The sequence below is a fragment of the Narcine bancroftii genome, chromosome 13 (genome assembly GCF_036971445.1).
Source record: "Narcine bancroftii isolate sNarBan1 chromosome 13, sNarBan1.hap1, whole genome shotgun sequence".
Classification (NCBI taxonomy): domain Eukaryota; kingdom Metazoa; phylum Chordata; class Chondrichthyes; order Torpediniformes; family Narcinidae; genus Narcine; species Narcine bancroftii.
In genome coordinates this window covers 22,448,806-22,465,259 of record NC_091481.1, presented here as the reverse complement: position 1 = coordinate 22,465,259, position 16,454 = coordinate 22,448,806, and the positions used below count along the sequence as shown (strand labels likewise).

At 39.1% G+C, this 16,454-nt stretch overlaps 1 protein-coding gene across 1 annotated transcript in view; it reads left to right on the top strand.

Moving 5' to 3' along the window:
- Positions 1–4,342: 4,342 nt before the first annotated feature.
- Positions 4,343–16,454, top strand: part of gramd4a (GRAM domain containing 4a) — a 39,080-nt gene continuing 26,968 nt past the window's right edge. Inside the window, exons 1-4 of the mRNA XM_069907707.1 lie at positions 4,343–4,385; positions 5,014–5,134; positions 6,730–6,788; positions 16,250–16,382. Of these exons, the coding sequence (XP_069763808.1) occupies positions 4,343–4,385; positions 5,014–5,134; positions 6,730–6,788; positions 16,250–16,382 (356 nt within the window). The remainder of the gene's footprint in view (positions 4,386–5,013; positions 5,135–6,729; positions 6,789–16,249; positions 16,383–16,454) is intronic.

Here is a 16,454-nt window from a genome sequence, read left to right as displayed (position 1 = left end):
ACGCCTTAGCATCTCATGATATTGCAACGCCTTAGCATCTCATGATACTGCAACGCCTTAGCATCTCATGATACTGCAACGCCTTAGCATCTCATGATATTGCAACGCCTTAGCATCTCATGATATTGCAACGCCTTAGCATCTCATGATATTGCAACGCCTTAGCATCTCATGATATTGCAACGCCTTAGCATCTCATGATACTGCAACGCCTTAGCATCTCATGATACTGCAACGCCTTAGCATCTCATGACATTGCAACGCCTTAGCATCTCATGATACTGCAACGCCTTAGCATCTCTTGATATTGCAACGCCTTAGCATCTCATGATATTGCAACGCCTTAGCATCTCATGATATTGCAACGCCTTAGCATCTCATGATATTGCAACGCCTTAGCATCTCTTGATATTGCAACGCCTTAGCATCTCTTGATATTGCAACGCCTTAGCATCTCTTGATATTGCAACGCCTTAGCATCTCATGATATTGCAACGCCTTAGCATCTCATGATATTGCAACGCCTTATCATCTCTTGATATTGCAACGCCTTAGCATCTCATGATATTGCAACGCCTTAGCATCTCATGATATTGCAACGCCTTAGCATCTCATGATATTGCAACGCCTTAGCATCTCATGATATTGCAACGCCTTAGCATCTCATGATATTGCAACGCCTTAGCATCTCATGATATTGCAACGCCTTAGCATCTCATGATATTGCAACGCCTTAGCATCTCATGATATTGCAACGCCTTAGCATCTCATGATATTGCAACGCCTTAGCATCTCATGATATTGCAACGCCTTAGCATCTCATGATATTGCAACGCCTTAGCATCTCATGATATTGCAACGCCTTAGCATCTCATGATATTGCAACGCCTTAGCATCTCATGATATTGCAACGCCTTAGCATCTCATGATATTGCAACGCCTTAGCATCTCATGATATTGCAACGCCTTAGCATCTCATGATATTGCAACGCCTTAGCATCTCATGATATTGCAACGCCTTAGCATCTCATGGAGTATATTTCAGCAGAGAAGAATATTCAGTGCAGTTTGTGGGTATCATAATTAGGAGAAAACAAGAAGAGTCTCTCTCCCACTTTGATTTATAGTATAGTGCTTTTAACTGCAAAATTTCTTAAATAAAATAGAAAATTATTAGCAAATCAGGGATGAGATAAATAGAGTTTAACACTTCAGGTCAGTGAAAATGCCCAGGATTTAAATTTTTTTAAATTTGTACATCGAGCACAGTAACAGGCCCTTCTGGCCATGAGCTTGTGCTGCCCATATATCCCCATTAATCTACAACCTCTGTTGGTTTGAAAAGGTGGGAGGAAACTAGAGCATCCAGAGGAAACCCCCACATAGAGAGAATGTACAAACTCCTTGCAAATGGCATTGGATTTGAAACCGGGTCACTGGTGCTATAATGGCATTCCACCAGCTACGACACTGAGCATGCAGTCCACAACATTTTTCTGTTTTCTTATTTTGAGTATCACTGCAATATTTTTTCATGATTAGGGAATGGTGTCTGATCTGTAGAGATTGGAAGAGAAAAGAAGTGCTTTTTCTTTCAGGTGATGTGGGGGGGGGGGGGAAGAAACTATTAATTATTATTTATTATAATAATGTAAATAAAATCTAATTTCAAATTCACGAAAAGCAGGCAAAACTCTTTTTAAATTAAATGAGTGGTTAAGTAGGCAGCTAATGTGAAAACTTGTCCAATTTAAAATAATGAATAATTGTTTGAAGGAGACCGTCAAATGCCATCTTTATTGCTACCGTTCATTTTCCTCTCATGACCATGAAATTTAATTGATGTGAATTTGAAATAGCAACCTGGAGGAACCGATGTGTTTGTCACATCACAAAAAGCAAACACCTGCCTGTGGGAGAGAGTTTGTGAAATTTCAGTGGGTAGTGGAGCACTGATGTTGAAACTGCTTCTGCCACATTTTGAATGCTTCACATGTACACAGTAGAATACAAAGCTGGATTGGTTCGGTTGAAGTCATCCTATTTGATAGTGTTGCTAAGATTTGATGATTATGCAGGGTCAGTTCAATATCAATTAGACAACTGCAGACACTGTTTGAAGTATAATATTGTGATGGGGTCATCAGAGGATTTTCAATCATTAAATCTACATTCTCTATTAGTTTATTCGACCATGCAATGACATGAACATCATAAAATATTTCTGATCTTTCAAATCATCTTTAGTGAATGTTTACTGTTAGTGTAGTTCCCCTTTGCCTTGTATTCGAGTTGATACCATCTCTAGTCTTTTAATTTCATAATGCTTGTTGTTAAAGAGCACCGTGCCAATGCAACATCAAAATCATGAATCTCTTATCAGAAGCATTTTTAAGAAAATTGTAGCATGAAGGGGAGGATTACTTCATTGCCCAAACAATTAAAAAATGCCTTTGAAGAAACTTAAAATAATTCAGAAGACGACATAGCCCTGGCATGACCTGAAAATGCTTTTTGGACAGGGAATGAACTGCAAATAATTGCGTTCCTCAATTTATATACAGAAGTCTATATAAATAAAGAAATCTTCTAAGAACAATAATTAAAATTTTTGATTTGATGGTCAAGTTTGATGGTGCATTCTTATTCCAAACTGAGCATAATTCCAGATAATGTGTTAAACAGTGGGAGGAGATGGATTGTCTTCTTTGTGTGTGCTGGGTAAAATGAAGCACCACAATCTAAACCCACCACTCCCCCAGACTCCCAGCACCTGTTTCATGTCAGCATATTGAAGTCCAAATACACACCAAGTGCAATGTTTCTGCACGGACCACCCTTTCAGGCAGCGAACTCCAGCTAGCTACCACCTTTGGGGTGAATTTCATTTCCCATCATTCCTCTGATCTTTCAGCTCAATTACATTAATCACTCTGCCTCTTCCCATTTCAATATGTCAGCGCCTCTGCTTCCTCAGGAGATTGTGAAGGTATGACACCAGAAACCCTGACAAATTTTTGCAGAGGTGTGGTGGGAAGTGTGCTAACCAGCTGCATTACAGTCTGCTATGGAATCACCAATACCTCTGAGCATAAAGGCCTGCAAAAGGTAGTGGACAGAGCCCAGGACATCACAGGCAAAACTGTTCCCACTATTGAGTACATCTACAGGGAATGCTGCCATTAGGTAGCAGCCATCATCAAAGACCCACATCACACAGCATGTGCTCTGTTCTCACTGCTGCCATCAGGCAAAAAGTATAGATGTCACAAGACTTGCACCACCAGGTTCAGGAACAGCTGCTACCCCTCCACCATCAGACTCCTCAATGACAAACTCAACCAGAAATTCATTTAAGTACTCTTGTGCACTTGATTGATTTTCTTTTGTTCTCTCTGTATTGCACAGTCAGTCTGTTTACATTAGTTATCTGTTTACAGCTCTTATTTATTGACTGATTTACACTGTGCAGTTTTTTTTGCACTACCAATTAGTGGTAATTCTGTTGTGCCTGCAGGAAAAAAGGAATCTCAGGGTTGTATGTGATGTCATGTATGTGCTCTGACAATAAATCTGAAAAATCTATTGCAAAAAAAAAATGGTGGATTGCTGTAGGTCAGTAAAATTAATGTTCCAAAGACAATCGAGTGTCACCAAGTTTCACTTTCCTATTTTTATCAAATCACTCCAAGGTGGATTAACGAAGTCAATTGATGTTTGGAAAGGGCAGAGTGCACAGAATTGTCTCTTGTGTTGTATTGCATGATGATTCACCATCTTATTGGAAAGCAAGTGTTTTCTGTTGGAAGATGATGTGAATACTCTCAATATAGAATGTGTGAGAAGGTGACAAGTTCACCTGCATGAATCTTGTGCTCCATCTTGTGGTCAGTGTCTCACTGGGCGATCTTTGTAACCCAACAATTGTCTGCCCTTGGTGTCAAAGGTACGTTATCATTTTGTTTAATAAAACTAATAATTTTATTCAAAATTTAACTAAAGTGCTTAGAAGGATTAAATGCTTAAACATAAATATGCAGCAAAATCCCCATTATCTGCAATTCAAGCAACCAGCAAGAAAATCGAGGAAATAAAAAAAATTGGAAAATAACTAAGAATAAATAAAAATGTAGATGAAAGTTTAAAGCTGTAATTGTTCTCTGAAATAACTTAAGCCTTTAGTGAAGATGGGAGCATGTATTCAGCCACTGGAGCGCCTTGCTCATAGCAGCTGTTTGAATAAAGTTGTGTTTGAATAAAATGGTGTCACTCAGGATAAAGAGCTTTATTTGTAGCAGCTTTTCGAAGAAAGTTTTGTTAGAATAAAATGGTGTCACCCAGGATGAAGAGCTGGTTGATGCCTCTCGCTTTTAGCTGCTTGCTTAGTAAGCGTCTTAGTGTGAACCTTGCTCCCTGCTTAGTAAGAGTCTTTTTAGTCTATTATTAAATATATTAGTAAGGCTTTATCTGTAAATGGGGGGTGGTGGGGGGGGTGTTAATTATCTCTGATGTTATTGTTTGGCTTTTAGGTGTCTCCAAGGAGATGCAAATATTTTGAAAGAATGTGACTGAAAATATAGTAAAATAATTTAAGGTTTATATATTCATGCAGTGTAAGTACAGTACTGTATTTTTGTATTTTAAAATGTTTATTCTTAATGCAGATGTATTAGTTAAGACATTGTAAGAGTGAGTCTCAAACAGCTGGAAAATTTGCATATCCGACATCTACCAATCCCCATTAGAGCCTGATACTGTATATGTTCAGTTAAGCAAGAAAATCTGCTGTGATTGTAGTTTACTCAGCAAATTATGCAGTGATCTTTATGTAGCCTTGATAAAGGGGTGTTTATGTGTGTTTTCAAGTTATCAAATTTAAATGTGTAATGGAAATTGGAGCATGAAGGGTGACAAGTTTGTAACTTTATTGGATATTTATAGAGGAATGAATTTAACTTTTTATATAACTTGTCATTCCTATTAATAGCTACTTTTTGATTCTTTCCTAAACAGAGGAAGAACTACGGAAACTTAGAGAAGAGACAAACGCTGAAACTCTAAAGCAAGAACTGGAAAAGGAAAAATTAAAACGAATAGAGCTGGAACAAAAAGTTTCTGATGTGCTTAAAGTCAGGTAAAACTAATACAAAACAAAAATTGAGATTTTATTTCCACAAATCAGTAATAGACTATGACTTATTTTTCATTCATTTTGGGGACTTTTTATTTGCTGTTGTAAGTAACTAATTTGGATGTACTGTGGATTGTGGAGGGTCATGTGGCCTCTCCATCTAGAACTTGGTGGGATTGTGGAGAGTCATGTGACTTCTCTGTCTGGAACAGAAGTTGCATCACCTGCCAATCAAGATTGGACTCTGCCCTCCCATTAGTGGACATCTAACCATTGGCCCCTTTAAACCACTTACTGATTACCTGGGCCAGACTCCCCAGCTCACTGCACTTTAAAAGCCTACCATGTGTAGACCAGCCTTTTTGCTCCTGAATATGAATGCTGGTCTACACCAGGTTGTGAACTCTGGACATTGCTAGAGGAGTTTTTTTTTTCATGTGTGCACGACCCTTGGAGCGGAACTATAGTATTGTGTGCAAATACTTGGCATTGAGCCGCACCTCATTGGTACAGGGAATATGAAGTACGTGTTAAAGTCCATGATTTGTAAGAATGTGCTAGATACTAAATATTACTGCACGTGTGTAATAGAGAGAGAGAGAGAGAGAGAGAGTAGGCGGCCACTGTATTCGAGATTGCTGTATCCGATGTTGAATGCCTATGTTGTTTTAGAATCAAGTGTTGTTTTGTATCTTCCCCATTACAATTTCCAATCCAAACTCCTACAAATCTGATGCTATAATATCCACAGCAGTTGGGAATATGAAGCATTTGTTGGGTGTTGCTGGCAGTGGTCAAGTTTCAGGTTGATGTCCTTTCATCAGGTTAAAAATCTAAAGTTGCAGATGGACAACTTAAAATATCGAACACCCAAAAACATTAACAGCAATTCTCCAGACTATCCGCAACACCACCAATGTTCGTGAACGATATTTGCAACCCTCAAATCCCTAGGGACGATGCGAGTTTATCAACATATATCAGAAGATAAATATAAAATATGAAATGATTAACTCACTTTTAAAAATGCATAATGCGTGGGCCATAATTATATACTTCTACGATTATAAATTAATCCTGTAATTCACAGTTTAATAAAAAGCTTTAATTTGAAAGATTTTAGTAGTTTCAGTAGAAAAAGATTGAAGTTCATATCCTAAATCAGCTGTTTATTTGCATATTGTTTGATAATTAGATAGGATTAACTAAATTGAGGCATCATTTATAGTATCATTTTGAGTGTTGCTGAAGATTGGCTCAGTCGATTCTTACTGAGACTATATCTCTGTGAAGTATTTGACTGAGAAGAGAATAGTAATCATTGCATTGGAATTTTTCAACAATATCTGAAAATCAATAGAAACTTTTAAAATAAGATGCTTTTGGAAAAAATATACAATTATTGTATGCTCTTTGTATACAAATATACAATTATTGTATGCTCTATGTGTCATTGCATGTAATGGGTACTGGTATGCTTCATGGGCAACTAGAGCAAAGTTATGGATGTGCATTTGAATTTTTCAGTTATATTATAATTTTAGACGTACACATCATGAATTAATTGAATCATTGCTGTTTATTTTTTTCCTTTACAGGGGTGAAGATTCATCCAGTCAGCAATCTACGAAGGCGCCAACTTCAGTGAATGGAACAGGTAATTTACACATTTTAATTTGTGCTAGTAAAAGTATAATTGTTACATATGACAACATTGAGGTTTACTGTGACAATTTTAAACATTACAAATGTAAAAACTATAATTTTTGAGAACATTTGTAAATACATGAAATGAGTTTGTGCCGGTTTCGTGTCATCGTGGACCTAATTTTGAGCTCTTAGCCCTGATCAGGAATGATTGGCTTTGTACAGTTTGGGAAGTAGCCCACTGGTGCATGGAGCAATCTTCTTCTGAGGTCCTGTCTAAAATCTTATAAGAGTATATTTTGGAGGTAAAGGTATATTTTTCATCAAGCCATGTAATATTTGGGAATGCATAATAATTGGAATTACTTCCAAAGCTAACTTTCTTGGCACAAAATATCTCAACTGTATTTTTATGTAAAAACAAGATCAGGTTAAGTTCAAAAAGAACAAATTAGAATTTGGTAAATTTAAAATCAACTTGAGGCTACACTATTGTTGCCAAGTGTTTAATAAATTCAATCCAACTCAACTTTTGTTAATATGCAAACTCCTGAGTAGACAAAGTTTTAAATTGAAGTTATTTGGGAAAATGTTACACAATTCATTCATAAGTCAAATTTAAACATTTTAAATAGTCCTGAATTCATGTCGCATAAAACACAGTATCTAATTTATACTTTGCAATTTATAATCCAGACTTCCAGAATTTTCAAATTTACATATACTTACAACAATTTCATATTACACTGGCTTCACAATTTTACTTCACTCAATTCAAGTAACCCTGTTTCATACTTCAACAGGAAAGATAAGGAATAAACAAATCAGAAGCTGAAAGGATACCTTTGAGAAATTTATCAAGTATTTGTTAAGAAGCTCAATCTTGAATAGATTTGGCATTTGCTTGCAATTTACATTTTTCAGACTTGAGGAAAATCTCAGTGAAATAAAGCTGTGCCCAGGCAGGCTGAATGACAATATTCAAGTTAGAGAATAATGGATAAAAATTTAAATCAGTCAATTTTTTTAACCTGTCATTTTTCCTGTTCAGCCTGCTGACTAAGGTTTCAAAGTGAGGTCTGTATCTTTTCTTAAAAAAATGCATTCTTCACAAATTACAATTAAACTTGGACCTAAAATTGTCTTTAAAAACACAATGTTGGAGAAACTCATCAGGTCAAACAGTGTACTTTGTATTAGCAAAGATAAAGGTACATAACCAACGTTTCGGACTTGAGCCCTTTATCAAGGTACGATCGAGCTGTAGGCATGTGCCCAAACAAAATGGTGGGGGCGGGGGAGGAGCACAATCCCACAGGCAGGGAGGGAGGGCACATCAGCAAACAAGGGGAAGGGGGATACTCTGTGAATGGAGAGGAAAAGGAAGGGGATAGAGAGCTGGAGGAAAGAAGACTGAGGGAGAATGGATAGTACGATAGCAGAAACCTGAGAAGTCTATGTTAATGCCAACTGGTTGAACGGCCAGAGGGAAAATTGGGTGTTGCTCTTCCAACTTACAGGTGGTCTTAGTTTGACAGTACACGAGGCCATGGACAGGCATTTCAGTGTGGGAGTGGCATGCAGAATTGAAACGGTTGACCACTGGGAGATCTCTGTCGTTGATGCAGACAGAGCAAAGGTGCTCAGCAAAGCAATCTCCCAGTCTGTGACCAATTTCTTCGAAGTAGAGAAGCTACGTAACGGGAGCACTGGATGCAGTTGATGACTCCCGCAGATATTCAAGTGAATGTTACTTCACTTGGAAGGACTGTTTGGGGCAACGAATGGTGGTGGGGGAGGATGTGTGAACGCAAGTGTTTAATTTCCTGTGGCCGCAGAAGATGCCAAAGGGACAGTTAATAGGAAGTGATGAATGGATGAGGGATCACAAGAGAGAGCAGTCCCTATGGAAGGTGGAGAAGGAAAGATGTGTTTGGTGGTGGGATCATGTTAAAGGTGGCGGAAATTATGTGTTGGATGCGGAGGCTGGTGGTAGGGGAATTCTGTTTTTGGTGCATCTGGGGGCTGAAGGGGCCAGGACAGATTAATGAGAAATGGAAGAGATGTGGGTAAGGGCTGAGTTGATGGTGGTGGAGAGGAAACCATGTTTTTGGAAGAATGAGGACGTCACAGATGATTTGGACTGGAAGATGTCATCTTGGGAACAGAAAAGATGGAGACAGAGAATATGAAAGAAAAGAATAGAATTCTTATGTGGAACTGAGTATGAAGAAGTGTAGTTGAGCTTGTTGTGGGGGTTGTAGAAAAATGTCTGTGGAAAGCTTGTCTCTGGAGATGGAGAGAGATCAAGAAAGGGGCAAGTTCAGGAGATAGATCAAGAGATTTTCTCCAGCATTGTTTTTACTTCAATCACAGTGTCTGCAGACTTTTGTGTTCTACTCCTGAAATTATCTTAAATTTGGTTCCATTGAAATTCTCTGAAAAGCTTGGATTTTCCATTGATGTTTTTCCATGAACTATCACTTTGCATGTAATTCACTTGATACCCAATATGAGCATGTGCAACATTTCTCAGCATGCAATTGCATTGCCCACGGTGACTCACTAATTTAGAAGATGTGCGAATTTATTTAACAGAATATCCAAGTTTCTTAATTTAACATTTGCGAGCTTTTTGAATTAATTTTAGTTGACTTATATTGCCAATGTTTCATATTTCAATAAATGTTAGGTATTTACATTTTATTTTTCAGAGAGTGAGGTAAATGTATTCTCAACTTTATATATATATTTTTTAACCAAAAATAGGTTTTTCACAATAATCCTTTCACAAAATGAAAACCGGGGAAAATCCTTTTGCACCCTTCATATAATTTCCACCACCTTTAACATGATCCTACCACCAAACACATTTTTCCCTCTCTTCCCTTCTCCATCTTCCATAGGGACTGCTCTCTCTGTGTGACTTCCTCATCCATTTATCCCTTCCTATTAACTGTCCCTTTGGCATCTTCTGCGGCCACGCACTTGTGCTCACACATCCTCCCCCAGCACAAGTCGTAGCGCCAAACAATCCTTCCCAGTGAAGCAACACTTCACTTGTATATCTGTGGGAGTCATCGACTGCATCCAGTACTCCCGTTATAGCTTCTCTACTTCGGAGAGATTGGTCGCAGACTGCGAGATTGCTTTGCTGAGGATCTTTGCTCTGTCTGCATCAGTGTCTGGGATCTCGGAATTCTGCACGCCACTCCCATGCTGAAATGTCTGTTCATGACCTTGTGTACTGTCAAATGGCATACTTTTCCATCACTGTACATTGTTACATTCACTTCCTATTTACACTATTGCTACCACCATGGAATCTAGTTGTTTCTCCCTCCCTCTGTTGTTTGAGAGGCTTCCCCACTGACTTTGGTTCTTCCCCATGACACCCTCGCATTGGCTGCACCAAGCCTCAGTGTGTCCCTCAGCACTACTCCTACAGCGTAGAATGTGCCAGTTGGTGGCATCCCCTCACCAACATCCCTGTTTTCTGAAAGACCAACGAGTTACAAGCAAACCAAAGTGCGTCCTTCACTGAGTTGATGGTCTTCCAGCAGTTCTGAATGTCTGACTCTGTGCATCCCTGGGATCAGCCTGTAAATCAGAGAGGCCTCTCTTACACTGATGCTGGGTTGAACTGTGACAAGGACCCTTGCATCCTTCTCCACATACTCTTAGCGATTCTGCAAAGAGGTGGATGACTGTCTTCACTCCATTGTAGTCATCTCGGGGACAACATGCATTAAGGGTGATGTTCCGATTGTACAGGAAGGATTGTACCAGGAGATATCCTCTCACCGCCGGCCAGGTCAAATTCTGGTACTTGTTTGTGAGCACCGTAAATCCTTGCCACCCAGTGTCTGCAGGACATTCGTTTCATGCTGACCATTGCCTGATGGACCTGTGGACAAAGGTGTTGGTTTGGAAAAACCTTTCCACAAAGGATAGGGGCGAAGTCCAGCCAACTGGGACACTGAACTGGGTTCTTAACTTTATGCTCTTGCCAATTGCTTTGGAATATAAATATATATATATATATCATCCCTCTCTAAGATGGGTATCTATTTTGTATCTGGTAGGTCTCCATATATTGTTGTATATGGAAGAGGTGGGATTATGTGTATAACAGGATGGAAATTGAGAAGTAGAAAGTTGACCATTTGGTTTTCTTTGGTACTGAAGAAAAGTACATTGTCATAACGATAAGAATAGCAAAGGTTGATTTTACAGAGGAAGGTTTGGTAATGAAGAATCTTGCCCAAAATGTCAACCTTGCTTTCCTTAACCTATTTTTGCTAAGTGATATTCATTTTCAGTGTCTGCATTATTTTGCTTTTAACTTCATAAACAATCAGCTTTCAATTTTAATGTTAACTGATTTCCCTGATCTTAGAAGCAGGAATCTTGGTTGATAAGAGATTAAGAGGCGCTGATCAGGAAAAAAGAGGCAGTGCATTTCAGGTATGATAGTTAAAAATCAAGAGAACCCTTAGAGTATACAGAAGTAGTTCGCGTGAAGAGGAAATTAGGATGGCAAAATGGGGGTCTGAGATATCTCTGGCCCATAAGGTGATGGAAAACACCAAAGGATCCTATCAGTATATTGAGAGTGAAGGGATAGCTGGGCAGAGAGCATATCCTGATAAGGATCAGTGAGGTAATCCATGTGTGGAACCACAGATATTGGGTGAGCTCTTAAATTAATAGTTCTTGTCTGTATTTACAGTAGAAAAAGACATAGTTCTGAGAAGGAAAGATAATATTCTGAAGCAATCAACACTACAAAGGAGGACATGTTGGAGGTCATAAAGGTGGATGAATCCTTGCTGCCTGACCAGATGTATCCAAGGATACAATGGAAACCAAGGGAGGAGATTGCTGGGCATCTGGCAGAAATTATCAGGTTCTAGAAGATCCCTGTTTCAAACAGGCATCAATTGTATTGGTGTCCAAGAAGAGTGTGGTAAGCTGCCTAAATGACTATCAACCAGTGACACATCAACAATGATGGTGTTTTGAAAGGTTGGTGTTGAAGCATATCAGTTCTGGTCTGAGTGGCGACATGGATCCATTCCATCTCTTCTACAATGGATGCCACCTCACTGGATCAACATAAAAGTCCTGGAATACTTGGACAACAGAGATGCATACATCAGGATGATCTTTATCAGCTACAGTTCGGCATTGAATAACATCATCCCCTCAAAATAGATCAGCAAACTCCAAGACTTGGGACTCAACACCCCACAGTGTAATTGGATCCTGGATTTCCTCACCTCCAAACCATAATCAAGATTGGTAAGAACATCTCCATAATCAGCATCAACAGGGGAGCACCACAGGGCTTTATTCTTAGCCTCCTGCTCTACTCACTATACACCTATGACTGTGTGGCTCGGTATGACAACAACACAAATTTGTTGGTGATACCATGGTAGTGGGTGCATCAAAAGGAGCACCGAGTAAGGAAAACGGCTGAATGGTGCTCCAACAACAATTTTGTACTCGATGTCACAAAATCAAGGAGCTGATTGTTGACTTCAGGAAGGGAAAACCAGAGGTATACGATCTAGTGATTATTATGAGGGTGGAGTGGGGGGGGGAGGTCAGAGGTGGAGGAGGTGAGGAAATCCAAGTTCTTGGGAGTCACGATCTTTCCTGGACCCATGCACAAATGACATCATGAAGGAAGCACGTCATCGCCTCGACCTTCAGGAGTTTGCGGAGGTTTGGTATGACACCGGAAACCCTTTCTAAAAATTTCTACAGATGTGTTGTGGAAAGTGTGCTGACCAGCTGCATCACAGTCTTGTATGGGGACACCAATACTCCTGAATGAAAAGCCTTGCAAAAGTAGTGGACACAACCCAGGACATCACGGGTAAAACCCTCTCCACCATCGAAAACCTCTACAGGGAATGCTGCTATTTGAGAGCATCAGCAATCATCAAGGATCCACTCCACCCAGCACACGCTCTGTTCTCGCTTCTGCCATCAGGAAAGGGGCAGAGGCGCCACAAGACTCACCCCACCAGGTTCAGGAACAGCTGCTCCCCCTCCACCATCAGACTCCTCAACAACAAACTCAATCAGGGACTCATTTAAGGATTCTCACGTTTGCACTTTATGGTTTCTTTTCTCTCAGTATTTCAGTCATTTTGCTTACATTTCTTTATTTGTTCCCAGATGTATGCTGAGTACAGTTTTTTTTTCACTACCAATTGGTGGTAATTCTTCCTCGCCCGAAGGAAAAAGAATCTCAAGGTTATGCGTGGTCATGTGCGCACTCTGATAATAAGACTGAAATCTGAACCAATACAATGCGATATTAAAGAAATGCAGTAGGAATAAGTCGAGGAAGCCTTGCATCAGTGGTGGAAAAGTTATTGGAGGATTCTGAGAGACAGAATCCATCTGTAAATGGAAAGGCACGGAGTAATTCCAGATCCTCATTCTGTTTGTGTTTCTGTTAAATCGTGCCTCACGAATTGATGGTGTTTTTTGAAATTGTGACCAAGAGGATTGACAAGGGCATGGCAGTGAACATTGTCTACAGGGACGTTGATAAGGTCCCTCATGGTAGGCTGGTCTGGAAGGTTAGAAGACAAGGGATCCAGGGAGAGGCAGCCATTTGGATACAAAATTTGTTACAGCACCTGTCTATATTTTGACAAAGGGCTCAAACCTGAAACGTTGGTGATTTATCTTTATCTTTGCTACATAAGGTACACTGTCCTCCAGTTTCTGTGTTTCTCCAGGATTGTGTTTCTACTTCAATCACAGGGTTGGCAGACTTTCATGTTTTACTCTTGGATACAAAATTGTCTTGGTGGCAGGAGCCAGAAATTATGTAGGTGGGATAATTAGTTAGTTTTCAGGTTGTCTAATGTTACAAAAGGATGTCAACCAATTGGGAAAGTGGACAAGGAAATGGCAGATGAAATGTAACTTGGAAATGGGCAAGATGATGGATTTTTGAAAGTTAAACCAAGCCAGGACATAGTGAATAGAAGGACCCTGGGAAATGTTGTTGAACCAAAAGACCTGTGGGTACTGTTCAAGGACATAGTTCCCTGAAAATTATGACACGGGCAAACATGGTTGCCTTCATCAGTTGGAGCATTGAGAATACTTTATGTCATCTGTTGCATTTGAACATAACGTTGGTTAGGCTGGATTTGGAGTACCATGTGCAGTTCTAGTTGTCACACAACTGGAAACTAGACTAAACTAGAAAGGGTGAAGAAAAGATGCCCAAGAATGTTGTGTGGATTGGAGGATCTGCAGGAAGAAATTGGATAGGCTGGGCTTTTATCTTGAGTGAAGGAGGTTGAGAGGTGAAATGATAAGAGTCGGAGAAAAGTGTCATAGCGGGAGTCTGTTTCCCATGTTGGTTGATTAAAAACTGGTGGTTTAATGGGAGAGGAATGAAGTTTAAAGGGAATCTAAGGAATACATTTTTCACGCAGTAGTTGGTACCTGGAATGAGCTGGTGGAAGCAGGCAGGTACAGCATTAGGTGGGTAATTGAATGAGGAAGGGATGTGGATCTAATGCAGGCAAGTAGCATTAGTGAAGAAAGGTGTAAACATGGTGAGCTGAAGAGCCTCTTTCCATGCGACATCTCTATTCTGAGAAGCAGCCTATTGAATGTAACTTTAAGCAAACATTGTCTCAAATTGTTTAAACAAAGCTTGGGAAACCAAATTATTGTTTTGAACGTTCCAGTAATGCAGGCTGATGTATGTATGTGTTATGCAGCTAAAGATCGAGGTCAGTCGAAAATTTCCACCAAACCAGGACTGGCGTTTTAGACTGTTTCTCTTGTGCCGAATATGCTGGATAATTTGCTAGCATTTCCTGTTGTGGTTTGCCTGTGAAACTGTGTTTTGAACTTAGCATCTTTCTGCAGTTGAAACATTTTACATTTTTTTGTAATGACTCTTCTGACTCTCAACACAAAATACTTTCGTGGTTTTGAACTCTGAGCCATCAGTTTTTAATTTTTTTTCCGTGATCACATTAACTTCATGACGTACTCTTTGTAAATCGACTTATTTATTTTGTCCCGATGATGAATCTTGAGGGCTTGTGCCCTTCTTTTACCACTTCTCAGACTGCAGTGGGGAAAGAGGTCATGTACCGTGGATATCAGCTGTAGCTGTCCGAAGCATTTGTTTATTTAAGATCTCCTGCATGACTATCTGATTTGTTTGTTGAACATGTTCTGGCGATGCCAGTTACCTTGGAGTTAAAATTTATTGAGCTCCTCTCATCTGTCGCACAACTTGGATATCTATCACTGCGAATATTATGGAGAAAAAAAAATGGAGGATTAAAAAAAAAAGTTGCGTGAAACATTAAGCAAGCAACCATCAGCATTTTCTTGTGGATTTAAATAACCCCTTTGAACTATTTATAGAAAATCAAAAAATTTTGACCAGTCATTATTCATCTCTCAATCAAAACCACTCAAATGGCTTATCTCATCTGTTAGATTTTTTTTTGCTGTTTTCATTATTCATTTCAATCAAAAGTATTTCATTGGCTTTGCAGCACCGAGACCTTGAGGTTTTGAAAAGTTATTTCTGCGACTTCTTGAAGAGATGTACCTTTAAAATTATTAGATTACTATTAATGAGACCTTGAAGAATCTGGAAAATCATGGCTACAATTCAACTTGATTAGGTAAATGTTAAAGAAGTGGAAAATAATAGCCTTCCCTTGGTAATGGAGGACTGAGTCATTCTCCTGTTGTGTGATTGAAGTCATCCCCACCAACCAATAAGAAAAGTCTGGGAGGGATCTCTGGCAGACTTCAGGCTTCAGATCAAAAGACTCATGGTTTCGGGAGAAGTCTCTCCACCAACCTCAGGAACTGGAGACAAAATATATTTTCTTCCCTAAGATTTTTCTTGGAACTACAGAGTAAAGGGGAAGAGAAGAGGAGGGGTACCCAGAAAGGAAGTTTCACCACTGCCCTCTGACAACAACACCCTTTGGCAGGATAAGAGAATTAATGTCAGCATGTCTCTCAGGGAACACACCCAGTGTTAAGACCAGAATTACAAGTGGTCTTCGATATTGGAGTCATAGCTTTGGATGTTAAATTATAATTTATACAATTAAATCATACTATTAACTCATCAACAGGAAGTATGAGTCTCTGAAAAGATGACATAAAGTATTTATCTTTTCATTTTCCTCCTAGGAATATCTTAATTTCTTTGGATACAAAAGTAACATTATTTTGAATTTCAGTCTAAAGTGACAAACTGAAATAGACAGAGGGTGCAAAGTGTACCAATACAAAATATAAAAGTAATTAATCATCCTAATTTATTTGGTAAACAACTGACAAAAAAAAGATTATAACTGTCTATTTTAAGCTTTGATCTCCAAAATTGCATTCAAAAAGAATATCAGTCTTTCATTTTCTAATAATCAATGTTTTGAAAATTTGCAGACAAACGTGGTCAGACATTCTACTCTAAGATTCAAAAATGGTTCTTTGAGAAGTTTTCAGAGTATATTGAGGATTTTCAATTCCAACAAGAAGAGATCCCTGTAGAAACTGAAGAACCACTTAGCGCTAAACGGTAAGAGGAATAATTTGGTGGCTGTGTCTGATTTCCATTAGGGTTGGTGAGGTGCATGACCCTTCTCTCTAA